This window comes from Diceros bicornis, chromosome 21 (assembly GCF_020826845.1).
Source record: "Diceros bicornis minor isolate mBicDic1 chromosome 21, mDicBic1.mat.cur, whole genome shotgun sequence".
Taxonomy (NCBI): Eukaryota; Metazoa; Chordata; class Mammalia; order Perissodactyla; family Rhinocerotidae; genus Diceros; species Diceros bicornis.
In genome coordinates, this window is record NC_080760.1 from 32,236,474 (window position 1) to 32,253,000 (window position 16,527).

The following is a 16,527-nucleotide window of genomic DNA, read 5'->3' on the forward strand; positions in this document are numbered from 1 at the left end:
TTTTTTAGGGGCGTGATTTCATCTTTAAGAGGTAGAAGAAAATACAACTTATGTCATATCTGAAAAATTTCAACTTATAATTCACTTTCAAGAAGAAGATATCGGGCCGGCCCAGTGGCATAGTGGTTAGGTTCATGCACTCCACTTCAGCAGCCCAGGGTTCACAGGTTTGGATTCCGGGCATGGACCAACACACCGCTTGTCAAGCCATGCTGTGGTGGCGTCCCATATACAACGGAGGAAGATGGGCACAGATGTTAGCCCAGGGCTAGTCTTCCTCAGCAAAAAGAGGAGGATTGGCAACAGACGTTAGCTCAAGGCTGATCTTCCTCACCAAAAAAAAAAAAAAAAAAGATACCCTCTACCAAATGTTCAAAATAGAAAGATAAGTCTTCCCATAAAATAGAAAGTAAACAAGAAATGGGAAATAATTTATATAAACTAGGATGAAATGGAACTCATGGCTAAAATTTATCTTATTCCAAGACTCAGTAACTGTTCCTGTACAAAGTCTTTAGGACCATTAAATGTGAAATTTCTAATAAATAATTTATACAAATAAAATAGTGCAATTGTGAGTTATTTTCTTGATGGACTATAATATCCTGGGTAACTTTTTGTCTCATAATGGGAATTTTCAACTTGAACTATTATGTCCATTTCAGGGTTTTACAGGCAACTGATTTATTAGGTATTGTTTAAAAGAACATGACACATAACATACACAAATCTAAATGTTACCATCATGGCCGTCACCCTTTTAGAAACTCTGTACTAATGCACTGTGTACTTGGCTTCTTCAGATGTGTTGATAATTAAGTGCTTATCATAAAATCTATTCTTCAGAATTAGCAGAGCACACAGTCCGTGTTCTTTCACAGAGCTCTTTTAAGATAGAAACTGAGCAGTAGCTACATTAATTTGACCAGCTACTATATCCAATGTTATTTCCTTCAGCCTGAGTTATATATTTTATGTCTAAAAGATTCAAACACTGTTTAAAAATTTTAAAATGCATTCATAAATCTTCAGACAGATGCTTGTCATCACGTACAATACCAAAAAATATGTACATTTTCCACATTCTAGACAACAAGTAGGTAGACAACAATATATTACTGATTTTTAAGTAGTTCTTTAATAATAAGGGAGATTGAACATTTATTTAAATATTTTTTGGACATATGTACTGATGAGACTTGATGCCTCGTTTTTATTTTAAAATTTTATCATGTAATGTTAATTATACACACACACACTATATATATGTATGCATTCATATCTAGGTTTACAAAAAGGTAAAAACTGGAACATAACCATAGAATCATAGAACATGATTATATATAAATATATATATGCTCTCTGTATAAAAAAGTATATATATAGAAAGAGATATGATATACATAGAGAAAATAATACTTATGATACAATTCAATATATGTATATGAATACATACAATATATTTATGAATATATATATGAATATATGTATATGGTTTTATTTTGCTAGTTTTTGAAATTATATAAAATGGTATCCGGCTGCAAATAATCTTCTCCAATTTGTTTTTATTTAGCCAAAATTATGCTAATAAGATTCATACATGTTGTATTCAACTGACATTTATTCAAATTCACTACTGTATAATATTCCACTGTATGAAAAATCTACAGATTATTTAACTAATCTCTTGTGGATAGTTGGGGGTGTTTTTCCTGTTGTTTTTGCTTGCTTGTTTTTTTGTGAGGAAAATTAGCCCTGAGCTAACATCTGTTGCCAATCCTCCTCTTTGCTGTGGAAGATCAGCCCTGGGCTAACATCCGTGCCCATCTTCCTCTACTTTATAGGTGGGATGCCTGCCACAGCATGGCTTGATAAGCCGTGCATAGTCCGCACCTGGGATGCAAATGTGCGAGCCGCAGGCCCTCAAAGCAGAGCGTGCGAACTTAACACTATGTCACTGGGCCGACCCTCCCGTTTGTTTTTGTTTTGGTAGTTTTGCTCTTCCAAAAACTACTACTATGAACATTTTTGCTCAAGTTTCCTAGTGCACCCACACAAGAAATTTTCTTCTGAGCAGTGAAATTACACAGTCACTGGGAATAAGCATCTGATATTGCCAGAACTTGTCAAATTCACTTATAAAGTCATATGTACTGACTATTTTTATCCCTTATAATAACTTTTTGTCTTAACATCTATGTTTTCTGAAATTAATAAAGTGACTTCGTTTTTTCTTTGGTTAGTATTTGCCTTGTATAACTTTCATCTATCCTTATTTTTTTGTTATTGAGACCTGACTTAATTACACTGAGTCAAAGGATAAGTTCTGTATGATACTGCTTTTCTGAAATCTGATTTCTTTTTTGGCTTAATATGTGTCAAATTTTATAAGTATTTTATATGTGATTGAAAAGCAGGTGTCTTCTCTAATTGTTGGATGTAGAATTTATATATTTTTTATTAAATCAAGTTTGTTAATTTGTTGTTCAAATATTTTATATTTTGAAAATTTTTTTCTGCTCAACCTTAAATAAGAGAGGTTTCTTAAAATTTACCACTGTGATTGTGGTTTGCCATATTCTTCCTTTAGTTCTCTTATCAATTTTTGCTTTACTTATATATTTCTCTATATTTTCATATAGATATATATATTTTGCAATTTGCTACTTTAATGACATTTGGTAAACCATGATATACACATATATACCTGTACATGTCTACAAATTAGTTTAAATGGTTATAGAATACTGAATAGATAATTTTATTTATTTATTTTAATTGAGGTATAATTGAGATATAACATTAGTTTCAGGTGTACAAAGTAATGATTCGATATTTGGATACACTGTGAAATGATCACCACAATAAATCTAGTTACCCTCTGTCACCATACAAAGTTACAAAATATGCGATACAATATTACCAACTATAGTCACCATGCTGTACATCACATCCCCGTGACTTATTTATTTTAGGACTGGAAGTTCATACCTTTTGACTCCCTTCATCCATTTCGCCCACCCTCAACTTCCTTCCCCTCTGGCAACCACCAATCTGTTCTCAGTATCTATGAGTTTGGGTTTGTTTTGTTTATTTGTTTTGTTTTTTAGATTGCACATATAAGTGAAATCACACATTATTTGTCTTTCTCTGTCTGACTTACTTCACTTGGTATCATATTCTCAAGGTCTACCCATGTTGTTATATTCTATATATTTAGAATTATTATATCTTCCTGATGAGTGGAACCTCTTATCATTATGTAATGACTTTTTCCTTGTATGCTTTTTGTCTTCAAGTCTAAGTTGTATGAGACTAATAAAGCTACCTCAATTTTCCTTTGGTTTATATTTGCTCTTATAACCAAGTCTGTTTTTTTCTTTCAAACTCTCCATAGCCTTATGTTTTGAATGTATATCCTATAAACATTTTATAGTTCAATACTCTTCTTTAATATGTCTAATAATCTCTCTTAAGTGGAAAGTTTAATCCACACAAGTTCACTAAGAATTTTGATATCCAAACTTTCTTTTATCTATTTTACTTTTGAAATTCTGTTTGTCCAATTTGTCTCTTCCGTCATTTTTTTAAAAAATAAATTGAATTTTATAGGTGCTCTTTATTTCAGTATTCCATTTTTATCCTCTATAGGTTTGAAAGCTATGTCCTCATTTCCTATCCTTTTATTGGTTATTCTTAAAATTTTTCAAGTACGCATAGCAAAGTCCTAACTCACGAACTCCAGACAATTCAAGCACCTTAGAACAACACCTTAATTCTGTCATTTTCTCTGCAAACTTACATAATAGTGTTTCCCAATATCTTCTCCCTTTTTAATTGCATAAATTAGACAGAGAGTGGCTGTTTAGATTTACCCACAGTTCCCTGGTCTTTGTTTAAGGGAAAATGTCTTTGCTCTTATTCTTGGAAGATTGTTTTGACAGTTAGACAATACGAGGATGACTTTTTTTTCTCCTTCAAAACTCTGAATAGTATTCCTCCCTCTTTCAGCTTCCATTGTCACTGATAGAGTCTGCTGTTAACCCAATTGTCTTTTCTGAGTAGTTGACCTGTTGTTTCTCTCTAGCTGCTCTAAAGGACCTCTCTGCCTTGGCATCTTAATTTTTACTATAACATGTCTATGACTGAATTTATTTGTATATATCCTGCCTAGTATAAACTATGCTTTTTTTGTATCTGTGTTTTATGTCTTTCATCAGTTCTGAAAACTCTTCTGCCATTATCTCCTGAAATATTGATTGCCTATCTTCCACTCTATATTCTTTTCTTCTGGGACTCTACTTAGATGCATGTTAGAACAGCTTATTATATTTCCATATCTTAACATCTACTTTTGTGTGTGTGTGTGTGTGAGGAAGATTAGCCCTGAGGTAACGTCCAATGCCCATCCTCCTTTTTTTGCTGAGGAAGATTGGCCCTGGGCTAACATCCGTGCCCATCTTCCTCTACTTTATATGGGACGCTGTCACAGTATGGCTTGACAAGCAGTGCATCAGTGCACGCTCGGGAGCTGAACCTGCAAACCCCGGGCCGCCGAAGCAGAGCGTGCGCACTTAACCGCTGAGCCACTGGGCTGACCCCTCTTAATATCTACTTTTGATATTTTCCATCCCCTTCCCCTCTCTTATGTATTCTGGCTAATGTCTTCAGATTAAATTTCTGATTAAGTCATTTGCTAATCTGTTATTTAACCTTTCTATATATTTTAAATTTCAATAATTATATTTTCCATTCAAACAATGCTATTTGTTTCTTTTTTGAATGTTCATGGTCATGTAATTATAGTCTCATGTGCTTGATCAATTTGTAAGTCTGATTTTCATTTTTTTAAACATTTATTAATTATTATTTTATAACTGAAAACTACTGTATCTGAAGTTTTTGAGTTTCTCAAGCTATTTGCATTTCCTACTGATTTCACATATAGTAGTTTATATCCCTGTCCCTATGGTAAATATTTGTAATGGTGAGCCCATATAAGGTTTACCTTAAGCCATAGGTACAACAGAAGTGAAAATTAAGAGTACTTTGCTGTAGAGAAGTTTGTGTTTACTTCTGACAGGAGTCAGAGGAAGGCACTAATATTGAATCACTTCAGCCACCTTTAAGGTGCCAGCTTAAAGTGAAATTCACAGATTCAGCACCATCTCTCAGCAGCGACTCCAGGCTTAGTCTTCTGATCAACTGCAGCATCAATACTGGCATTTGCCCTCAGCGCAACCTCACATTGCATGCTTGCTCTTCACTTCTCTGCAGTCTGGGTTTAGTTCACTCTTGGTGAAGGGACAAGAAAAGCTTCAGAAATTTCCCTTAATTCATGGAAGACTAGCAAGGCATTAAAAAGTATATTTTATCTAGTGTAGTTGTTTTTTAAGGAGATAGTCCTCCTACTTACTCCCAAAAACACAAGTTATAACACTGAAAATTTTGAGGAGGAGAATGGTAATCAAACAGAGAATGGGTACACTGTTTAACTAAGTAATAAATAATAAAAGAAATGGAGTGTGAGAAAAAAACTCACGAGTAGAATATAATAACTCAGTCAGGATGTGAGCTAGGGGTATCATAAGTAAATATGAAATATTAAGAAAAGAGAATTGACCAAGTTCCAGTTACTGACTGGATAATGTTTGCAGTTCAATCCAGGTCGAACCTGGTTCTTCATGAAAATACCCATGGAATAGAATCCACATTGAGGTTTTTCACTCATAGCTCTAAAACTACTCTCCTGCTTCTCAGCTGTAGTTATTTTATAGCTACAAGATTTCACATATTTTACAGTTCTCAGCTTATACTGCCTTTTTATTACACTGTAAGTCTTGTATATAAAGCACTCAAAAGCCTAGAATATTCCACAGTAATAAGAGAATTATGGTAAAATTTTTCCAACATGAATAATATAAATAAACATAAACTTAACTAGAAAGGTATTATTGTGATGTGGTAAACTTATCCTCATATGATCTTCAAAATGTGGCATTTTGGGAAAATGCTTTGTTAGCAGATCAAGTTTTCAACATCCATGTAACTATTTCTTTTTATATCCCTGGAGCCTCCCCTGTTGTTCAACTTTCAGCAGAGTTTCTTTATAGTTCCTACCAAGCTGTGACTTCTGAAATTGTAAGTCTCCAAATTTCAAATATTTCTACGAGAATTCAAACATATCAGAGATTAACTACTCAGCACCTTAAAGGATCTGGGATCACACAAACTCCATCAGGTTTTCAGAGTTATGTGCAAAAGTATTTTAATGCCTTAGAGACAAGTGCTGTTCAATTTTTTATCTAATAAAATACTGAGAGGTTGATTTAAATTCAAAATGCACAGACAACTGCCATTTTGTGTGGAACCCCAGGTCCTCAAAAGGGTTCCAAGACCATATAATAGTCAAAGATTAAACTATAACTCACCATGGAGATCTCGGCTTACTCATACCTACTGTGAAGTCAAAAACTCACAGGGATTTCATTTACTTAAAGATACTCACTGAGCACCTATTAGCCCTTCTGGCACTGTGCTAAATTGTGCAGATACAGCGGTGAACAAGACAAGACTAGTCTCTTCCCTCTGGAGCTTACTTTCATTACTGAACATGAACTAAACTCCGAGATTATTCAGTAATATTTTTATTCATACTTTTATTGCTTGGGAGATTGTTTTGCTTAACCAAAGCATATGGAAACTCTGTTTTTCTGGACAGGTTTTCAAGCAATTGCTTCAGCTTACTTGAGAAAAGCCACTCATCCAAGCGATCTGGTATCTAGATATATAAGAGCGTGTGTGTGTGCGCGCGCGTGTGTGTTGATTTCCTGATTTCCTCACGATTAAAGAAAACCTCTTCCTTCAAAAAAAGAATGGATTATCTAATTTTTACATCACCTAACAAGTGTACATGCACAATACACTGGTAAGGCACAGAAGGAAGCTAATGTCTGCTAGCCCCAGAAATAAACTAACATGCAGCTAACATCAGAGGAGCCAGAAACACTCACTGCAAGTGTGAACACATATTTGATTGCAGGACTGTGTCTTTCCTAGGGCTGACCTTATAAACTAAACAGCGTAAATCTCAAGGAAGTGTTTTCTGAACATTTAGATTCACTTTCAACATTAGGATGCCCTTCAAATTAACATCTAACATTAGTAGCCTATCACTGGACATGAACTGCTTCATTACTGGTGACTGAGAAAACACACACACACGTGCACTAACACACAACTTTTAAAGAGAATGGGAGGAACTGTTTAAAATCTTGGCATGTGAAAATTAAAAGAACTAGATTTTTAAACTAGGATATTGAGTCCGCATATGGAAAAGCACTTAAAAATCGTAAACAAAGCTCTTTACTTTGATGATTGGAGGTATAAAAACAAGAAAGCACACAATAAGCAGTAATAGCTGAACACGCTATACTACCAGGATTTTGCTGAACTAATTCCTATTAACCAACTCTCAGCTTAAATGCTCCTTCCTCAGTGAGGTATTTACTAATCACCCTATTGGGCTGCGTTGTTGTTATATTCAAATGCAGCAGTGCCTACTTCATCTTTTATGACACTCATCACTCTTAGAATGATCTGTTAAGATCTTACCTACTGAACTGTAAGTTCCATGAGAGCACTGACTATATTTGTCTTGTTTTCTCCTTTATGGTCAACGCCTGGCACAATTTTTATTTTTGGAATTAATTAGTTAAGAAGCGAATAAATAAATGAAATAAAGATATATATCTTAAACTCATCTCTAGAAAGTAAGAAAGATGAACTGGGAAAACTACCATTTACAAAGAGAATAGGATGAAAGGAGAAGTGAAACACTGACATATCCTAACTCTACAGTCCTGTGTTGCACAATGACATTTCAGTCAACGATGGACCGCATACACGACAGTGGTCTCATAAGATTAGTACCATACAGCCCAGGTGTGTAGTAGGCTGTACCATCTAGGTTTGTGTAAGTCTACTCTGTGATGTTTGCACAATGACAAAATCACTTAACAACACATTTCTCAGAACGTATCCTCATTGTTAAGAGACACATGACTGTATTTACAAATCGGAAACAACTTAAGTAGCTCTATTTGCTCAGAGGAACAAGTGTAAAGAAATCCAAAGTCACACATATTACAGAATTTTCACCTTCAGATTACTGTTTGTATGTAAAACAAAGATGTTGCTCAATTTTTTAAAGCTAGAAGAATGTCCAATCTCATTTTAAAAGAAAAATGCGCAACTTGTTCTCAAGCTGATTGTCTCCCAGTTGGAAAAGAAAACAGAACATATTATAGTGGCACCTTTCACTTGGGAGCCATTCCATCAAAAATTACAGGATATGAAGTCATATTTAACAAGGACAAATGGATGGATTGTGGTAAATTAGTAAACTCATTAGCATTATCAGCATTACTGTGGATATTTTAAAATACACTCAGTAAATGGTATAAAACTGTTATGAAACATAAGACTAAATGGTCTGAAACAAGTAACCAAATTAAAATCTGTGGTTATCACATCTATAAATACATAATCTGCAGTTTTGTGAATAATCTTTTTACGTGATCTTGTCCTGTAATTTCCCCAAGTCACCACAATCATTCCCAACAACTCTTGGATCAGCACTGTGAATTCTTTCTATCATCTTCTTGATATTATCCACCTACCCACTCCCATATGGCTTACCTGTAGTGTCTGGAAATCTCTTCTTCTACCTGGGTAATGAAATCACATTTGGTACATGAGTGTTCTTTGCTCTCTTTGACAGCCTGCTGCCCATCTGATCCTTGCAGATGATTGGCTTCTTGTTTGACATCCGATGCTTGGGACTCATGCACGCTCTCATAATGAAAGAGGAGCACATCTACATCAGGGGTGGAGAATGAGCACTGGTGGCACTGGTGTTTGACTCTCGAGCTTCCGGCCGCCCCAGGAGACAAGTGCAAAAGCAAGAGCGCACAGTGGGAACAATTACTTTTTCTACAAGCAAACGGATAAGTAATTTCTCCAAGGTGCTTTTCTGGGCTGCAAAGACCTCTGGGACAGAATGGACAGTGTTTAATGGTACACTTATGGATGTTATGGAGCTGTTGATAATGACGGAGAAGTGGCCCCACTACAATTACATCAGGGCCATGGCTTTTGGAGTATCTAAAGTCGCAGAACTGACAATTGTAGCTTGTTACCATATTATCCTCTGCTCCCTTGCTGGAGAAGTCCTTCTTTTTAGCCCCACTAGAGCCCTTGTCTGCCTTGGTCATTGGCTCCCCTTCTGCACTTTTGGTTAGGTCATTCTGATTAATGACGGAGCCCCTGGAAAGCTTATCATTCAATTCTGGATTAAGGCCACCTGACTGCACTCCTCCGTGCTGCTTGCCATAATGTTCTAGCAGTTTAAGTGAGTTAGAGGACTCACAGCTGAAACTACAAAATTTACACCAGTAGTAACTGGTGGCCTCTGTACCATTTTGTCTAGAAGAATCGAGGGGCTTGATGGGCACTGAGTAGCCAATAGGAGTGTCATCTCCTGCCTTGACTGTGATCTTGTCCTGCCACTTTCCCAAGTCTCCAGATTCAGTGGATCGAAGTGCAGGGATGGATTTGTTCGAGTTTTTCTCTGAAGGCTTTGCACCCTCAGAGGAGGGGAGAGAAGCTTTGATTTTGTTCGGGTGAGTCTGAAGAAAATGTTGTTCTAGTTCAGTTGATGAGTTGCCCATATAAGTGAAATTGCAGAATTTACAGCGGAAGTACTTGGTGTTGCCTTGGCAATCTGGTGTTTTCCGTCCAATGCCAATGAATGTTCCACCTGAAGTGACCTGGGATAGAAGAGATGGATGTTACTGTAAAGGTATCATTAATTCAATGCTGTCTGGAGGAGGAGGAGGGGACACTGCCAAGTACTGCACATCAAAAAAATACAATAGCACTTCTGCTTATTATGAAATCACTTGAATAATCAGAGCCAAATCAACTCACTCTCTTCATTTCTCAATAGCTACTCTATAAGAGGCTCATTATGCTAAACATTTTTGGCCAAAGTAACAGAGGAAGGTAAGTAATAAAAGTACTATAACTAATTCAAAGGATTTAATAATATATCCTTAAAAAAAAAGACTAAGAAAATAATTTTCAACTAAGTTTTACTACCGCCTCCTTCAAATCACATGCTTGAGGAAGCATTCAAATCACGTGGGATTTCTTCTCACAAAGCTAAGGGTTGCTGTCAAAACCAGAGACAGTTGCTCAGAGATTACTCAATGCAGACGTTCTCCAAGGAAATCCTCTCTTCGGTTCCTACGGCAATGAGACTGCAGGAAAAGATGAAGTTTATCTTTTGGGTAAAATAAAGGTGCTAAAATGACCATACAAAATGGCTTATAATTAAAGCCTAAGCACGCACCATTAGACTAAACATGAAATGAATGCAGTGGGCTTGACGTCTTAATGAAGGAGGACCAAGGTGAGGAGTTTAAAACGTTTCACAATCCAGGACAAGCGAAGAAAATCTTCCAGGGCGTTAGATTAAGGCTCTGTCTCATAGCAAAGGTCCAGCCCCTCCCAGGAGTGGGTCATGGGGACTTTCAAAGGACAAAATGAAATAATTCCACCATAAAAATCATCACAGCTCTGCTTTCTGAATTTCTGAAAGTGTGGACATGGAACAAGACATTTGAAGATTGCAAAATCTAACAGTAATGATGAAATTTATAATTTCTGAAATTATAAAATTGTATAGTATTAGGGCGATGACGGCCTTCAAAGGGCACTTTATATAAAACCCTTCCTCCCTTTTCACTATGCACCTCGACGGGTAGCTTAACTAAGTGCCACCACCGAGCAGCCAAAATACCTGATTTAAAATAGAGTTTTTGACTGAAATGCTCCAAAAAGGGAGAGATTTCCTCCTCCAACTATCAGAAAATTTTTGAATTTTTCCAGCAACCAGATGTAATAGATTAAGCATGTGGCATAACTGTGTTCTGCCTTCTTCAACAGCTGCTCAAAAATGACATGTGTGATCACTGCTCATATCGAAATCACTCCACGAGAAAAGTCTCAAGCATCTCAAAGTCATTTAAATAGTTCTACTTAATATGCAAATAATATTCCTTTAGCACATCGACAGACATATTTGTACCTCTATTGTATGGGACTAAGACTGCAGTCCATTCTGCCACTTAAAGAGAGGAGTGATCTTGATCAAATTACTTAACCTCTCTGGCCAACACCTTCCTCAAATGGGGCAACCTCTAAATTTATTTCTGGTATTACAGTTCTAGGAAATGTGCATGAACACATCAACAGCTCAACTTTTACTGTACATTAAGATAATTTATGAAGGTCTCCCACAGCCTTTAATCGAGGGATGATGATGTTTCACTTTAGACAATGTCTATATCACCGTGGCAAGCACACAGATTCCGGTCTGTCAACAGCACAGCATCATCTAACCAGACGGCCAAGAAAGGGGCACCCTCCCAGGCAGCCACCTGACAATCAATCAGTGGTGTGAGAGATGTCAAAGCCAGACCACAGGAGAATACGGTCTAGTCACCATTCTGACCGAGCACCATAGTGACTAAAGCCACTAAAATTTGCACTGAAATGTAATGGATAATATTGCAAAATTCCTTCATCTATTTCCCAGTTCACTGGAGGTGAGGAGAAAGCTTGTTTTCAAATACAAAACAAAACATTTAAATAGGATGCTGTCAGCTCAAGTACTTTGTCCAGGAACTTGAACTTGAATCAAAAAAGGGACAAATTCAAAGTATCCCATTCTTCTCTAACATAAGCAAAAAAAGTGTATAGAATCTAGAGATGGAAATTTGCTAGTTTTAGCTACCACGCTGTCTCAGAGTCTCCAAGTTTCCCTCACATAAAATGTTTTGAACTTCTCCTTGTAGAAGAAGGATTCCTGAGAAACCACGACAGACACATCATCACTATTTCTTTGATTTTGCAATCTTCAAGCCTCATGTTCCATGTCTACACTGAAAGGGCAAAAGAGCACATACAGTCTTAAGAAATCACTAAACGTACAATTTTGAAGTGAATTTAAATTATGACTAAGCATCACAACATCCCTTCCAGTATCTGACAACAACTTAAGAGTCAGAAAATCCAGGCTAAGAATGACTACTATCAGGTGAAGAGACCACGAAAGAAAGGCCATTTTGTAAAAAACTGCCAGTAAAGCATTTTGGTTGAGGATTAACTAAGCTACTACAAAAACTGCATTAAATCTTTTAAGTTGGTGGCGTCCATGTGTCTAAAATCTATATTTTCAATCCAGGGAAAATCAGCCAACTCCATTATTTAGGATGCTTTTCATGGTTTTATATTTTATGCTCAAGAGTGCCTTCTCTCTTGATGATAAATGATAAAATCCTTTATTCATTTATGTTTACCTTTACTTGCATTTGTTTGTTCTCAAGGGAAGTTCTCAATGGAAAGACACATTATTTAACCTCCTGGCACCTCGGTTTCCTCATCTTCATGGATAAATATTGTACAGCTTGCCAGTTTATAGGATTACTGTGAGGATCAAGTGGGTGAATGTATCCAAAAGTGATCCGCAAACTCTAGGTGAGTGCTGTCCAACAGGACTTTCTGCAACGATGGAAATCTTCTGTAGTCTAACCTGCCCAATATGGTAGCCACCAGCCACATGTGGCTACTGAGCACTTGAAACAGGGCTAGCGCAATTGAGGAACTGATTTTTCAATTTAATTTAAGTAGTATTTATGAAGTTTTCATTAATTTAGTTTTAATTAACTGAAATTTAAATATAGCCACATGTGGCTAGTGGCTGCCATATGAGACAACACACTCTACAGTACTATTCACGTGAATGGGATTATTATTTAATAAAATGAACTTTCCAATTGAATTTCTCCTGCCAATGAGATGAAAAAACTAAATAGAGGAGAAGCTGCAAAGTCATTCAGTGACAAACTCATAAACCTGTCACTCCTGGTATTCTTAGCTGTAAATGAAAAAGTTTGATTCTGTTGTTACAAAGCTAACGCTTCTGTTTATACTCCTTCTTGGACTAAACAAATGGTATTTTACTCATCTTCAGAAGCAAGAAGGGGCTCAATACGTTTTGGTTGAATGAATGAACTCCTTAGGGGAGATGTAAGCACAGGTGGGAATTTCTCACCAAGGCCTCTGAGTTACCTGGATAAGAAAGCGATAGTAATTCAGGGCCCCATTATTACTGGCTCAATCTGACATATATAGGCTTCTTAAAAAATAATACAAAATGCTTCTTTTACCCAAAAACAAATGACTAGGCAGCCATTGCTTGTGAATTTGAGTTAGACAGAAACACTCAACATAGCTGTTAAGGCATGAAAAAGAACAAATTTTAAATTGCTTGTCACTGATTGAGGACGATGGCTTTTTGTTCTATTTTAACCTTAGTTTTAAAAACTATTCCTCCCATGTATTATGTTCCATGGCTTTCGTTTATAATTTCTTTACATATGTCTTTTCACAAAAACATTTCCCTGTAGAAGTTAAAAATATAAAAGGTTGGCTTTTTTCAAGGTCTTTAACCTCAATTTCTTTCTTTCCTCCTAATAATATGAAACAAAAACTGGTAAGAATATCTAAAAGAATATGTCAAAATAAAAGATTTTTTTAAAGCCTCAGAACTCTTAAAATGACACTTTAGCACATGTACTTATTTTCCATGGAACAAAAAGAATTGTTTGAACTAAACACAAACTCTTCCTCAGATGTGGTTCATTTTCAAGTACTATAATTGATAGCAACAGAGACAATTAGGAGGGTACTAATTTAAGAGGACTTGAGGTTACAGGCTGATAGTCAAAAAAGTAAAACCTTAACAACAAAAGGCTAAGTTGTTAAAAATCACTGTTCAAATACCGAAGTTACAAATAATGTGAAGAAATCTGTAAGGGCCAATGTTGGCTAAAAATAACTATAGTCAGAATTAATGTGCTCATCTACACAGGGGATGCTTCTGCCTTGTACAGTGCTTCAAAAAACACTGGAGCATATAGAGCGCACTCCAGTGATGTCCCTCGGATGGAGACTAAATGTTTAAAATTTTCAATAACAAATCTAATTAGATGTCAATCACCTCAGTCTCATGCCATTGTAGCCCATTCCTTGTGTCAGTGGAATAACTCCAATAAGCACCCTTCTCATTTGGATCTATAAGAGCCAACTAATTTTTTTTTTAGGGGAAAGGACCAAAACTTAAATTGGTATAAGGGGCAAATTTAAGTGTAAAATATTGCATATTCTAAATATGTACATTTTTTATAATCAGCTTTTTAGATTAAAGTAATAAATAATCTATCTCAAACCAGTTTTCTCATTTCATTCAGCATAATACCTAACAAATTCTCTATGGTTATTTAGTATTTGGGCTGATAGAATACCAATAAACCTAAAAGGCAGTCTCAATAATTTAGAAGACAATCTCTTAGGGGGAAAATACAAAACAAAACAAAAAATGCAGCACAAGTGGATTATAAAGCTGAGTGCATTAGCCACAGCACTCTTCTGCATCTGACTGGCCATGACTGCTGCCTCAGATCTCATAATGAGATAAATAGAAATTGCACGTATGTTCTAAAGAATGTCTTAATGGGGAAAACAGAGAGTCCAATCACTGTGGAACATCCTTCCTCCAGGGAAAGGTGCTTTGTTACAAGCCTACTATGCACCAAGTGCTGGGGAGACACACAGAAGTGACATACCCCAACTTGTCTGTGGTTTAGTGTAGAAAGCTCATACGTAAATAGATGACAACAACAGTGAAATACGTGCTTCCGCTGAGAGATGTACCAAATTCCATGACAACACAGAGGAAGAGAACCTAAGCTACACTGACAGGTCAGCAGAGGCTTCCGGAAGGAAGTGACAACCAAGTTGTGCACAGATGAGTTGACATTTCGGATGAGCCTCAAAGGCAGTGATCATGGAAAGGCTTCAGGATTGCAGGAAACAAAATGAGTAAACGTAAATGAGGGTGAAATAGTGTAAGTTGCTCTCAGGAAATGTGCAAGGAGATTGAGGGGTGAGAGATAATTTGGAAAAGTAATGTCTTATTGGAGAGTCTATACGTAATTATACAAGTATAATTAAAATGATATACTTTTTTATAGGAAGTAGACCTATACTTCCTTCAAAATGCAGGAAGATCCACCTACAAGTAGAATTTTTTAAAATTCAAGAAAGGAAGGGAGGGAGGAAAAGAGAAAAGAGCGAGGAAAAGAGAGAGAGAGGAAGGGAAGGATAGAGAAGGAGGGAGAAAAAAGAACAGAAAGGAAAAGAAACAAAAGGAAAAAGAGGAGGAGAAGGAGGAAGGAAGGGGAAGTTGAGAAGAGAACAGAAGACAAGGGACAAGAAGGGAACAGAAAGAGAAAGAAAACAAGAAACCACTAAGAATTTACTAAGTAAACATTAAAGGCGGTGGCAGTAAAAGAATAAAGAGAGACTGGGACAAACTATTCACTTGTTTGGGGTGAGATACATATCAGAAAGAATCCAGGGTAACCCTGACATGTCCAGCCTGACTGACTTGTAAATGGGAGTACAGAACAAAGGAGGAAAAAAAAGTTGTTTTAGGCAGGGAGCTAACAACTTTACTTTAACATGTGTTGACTTTGAGGTGCCAGTGGAATATCAAGGTGGAGCTACCCATCAGCTGGAAAAACAGGTCTTAGAACAAACCACTGTTTATTATAAGATTCCCAAATCAGTGACTGGACTCATGAAAGAATTCAGGTGTTCTTTAATCTGAGATCAACAGGTCATCTAAACATTAAAGGAGAACTGCCAGGCAAATCAACTATTTCTGAATTCTCAAGCTCCTCACTGTGGCCCACACTTTCCTCATTTTCAGAATCCAGAGAAATCACACAGCTCTAAGCATGGTGAGCATAAGCAAAAAACTCAAATGAGACACTCTAAAGGTATTCTGATTTTTTCTCTGCCTCCACACCCATTCCTGTATTTACTCTCAGGCAAAGAATAAAACTTTAATTACACAGCCTTGGAGAACAAAAATGGGAGCTGGGTACATCTCCTTAACATTTAATCTTCATAGAAAAACCAACCTAGATTGTACGTAGTAACCAGAAAACGAGACTACAACCCTCAGACCATATATTAAGTCATAAATTCCTAAAACAAAGTCCTCCAAATGAGGGGAATGTGGAGTAAATCAAATACATGGATGAAATGTCCCTTCATTTGAGGATAAAACGTTGCATCCTTAATTGATTAAATCAAAATTTGGCCCTTGCTCGCTCTATCAGAACTAGTTTCTGTAGCAAAAGTACCAGTGAAAATGAATCATGGTAATTAAAAAAAGACAAATCAGCAAAATTAATTTTCTCTTCCATGATTTCAATTATAAACCTAGTAAGTTCAAATAAGGCAACATCACACCACACGGATTGGATGAGACAATCTCAGAGAAATCACTCAAGTCTCCAGATTCAATGTGATTCACAAAGTATGCATCAA

General features: G+C 36.3%; 1 protein-coding gene across 5 annotated transcripts in view; it reads right to left on the reverse strand.

Annotated features, from left to right (window-relative positions):
• Positions 1-16,527, reverse strand: part of TRPS1 (transcriptional repressor GATA binding 1) — a 249,904-nt gene that overhangs the window by 179,819 nt on the left and 53,558 nt on the right. For all 5 annotated transcript variants that reach the window (XM_058564815.1, XM_058564818.1, XM_058564817.1 and 2 more), the window contains one exon: positions 8,701-9,830. In XM_058564815.1, the coding sequence (XP_058420798.1) occupies positions 8,701-9,830 (1,130 nt within the window). The remainder of the gene's footprint in view (positions 1-8,700; positions 9,831-16,527) is intronic.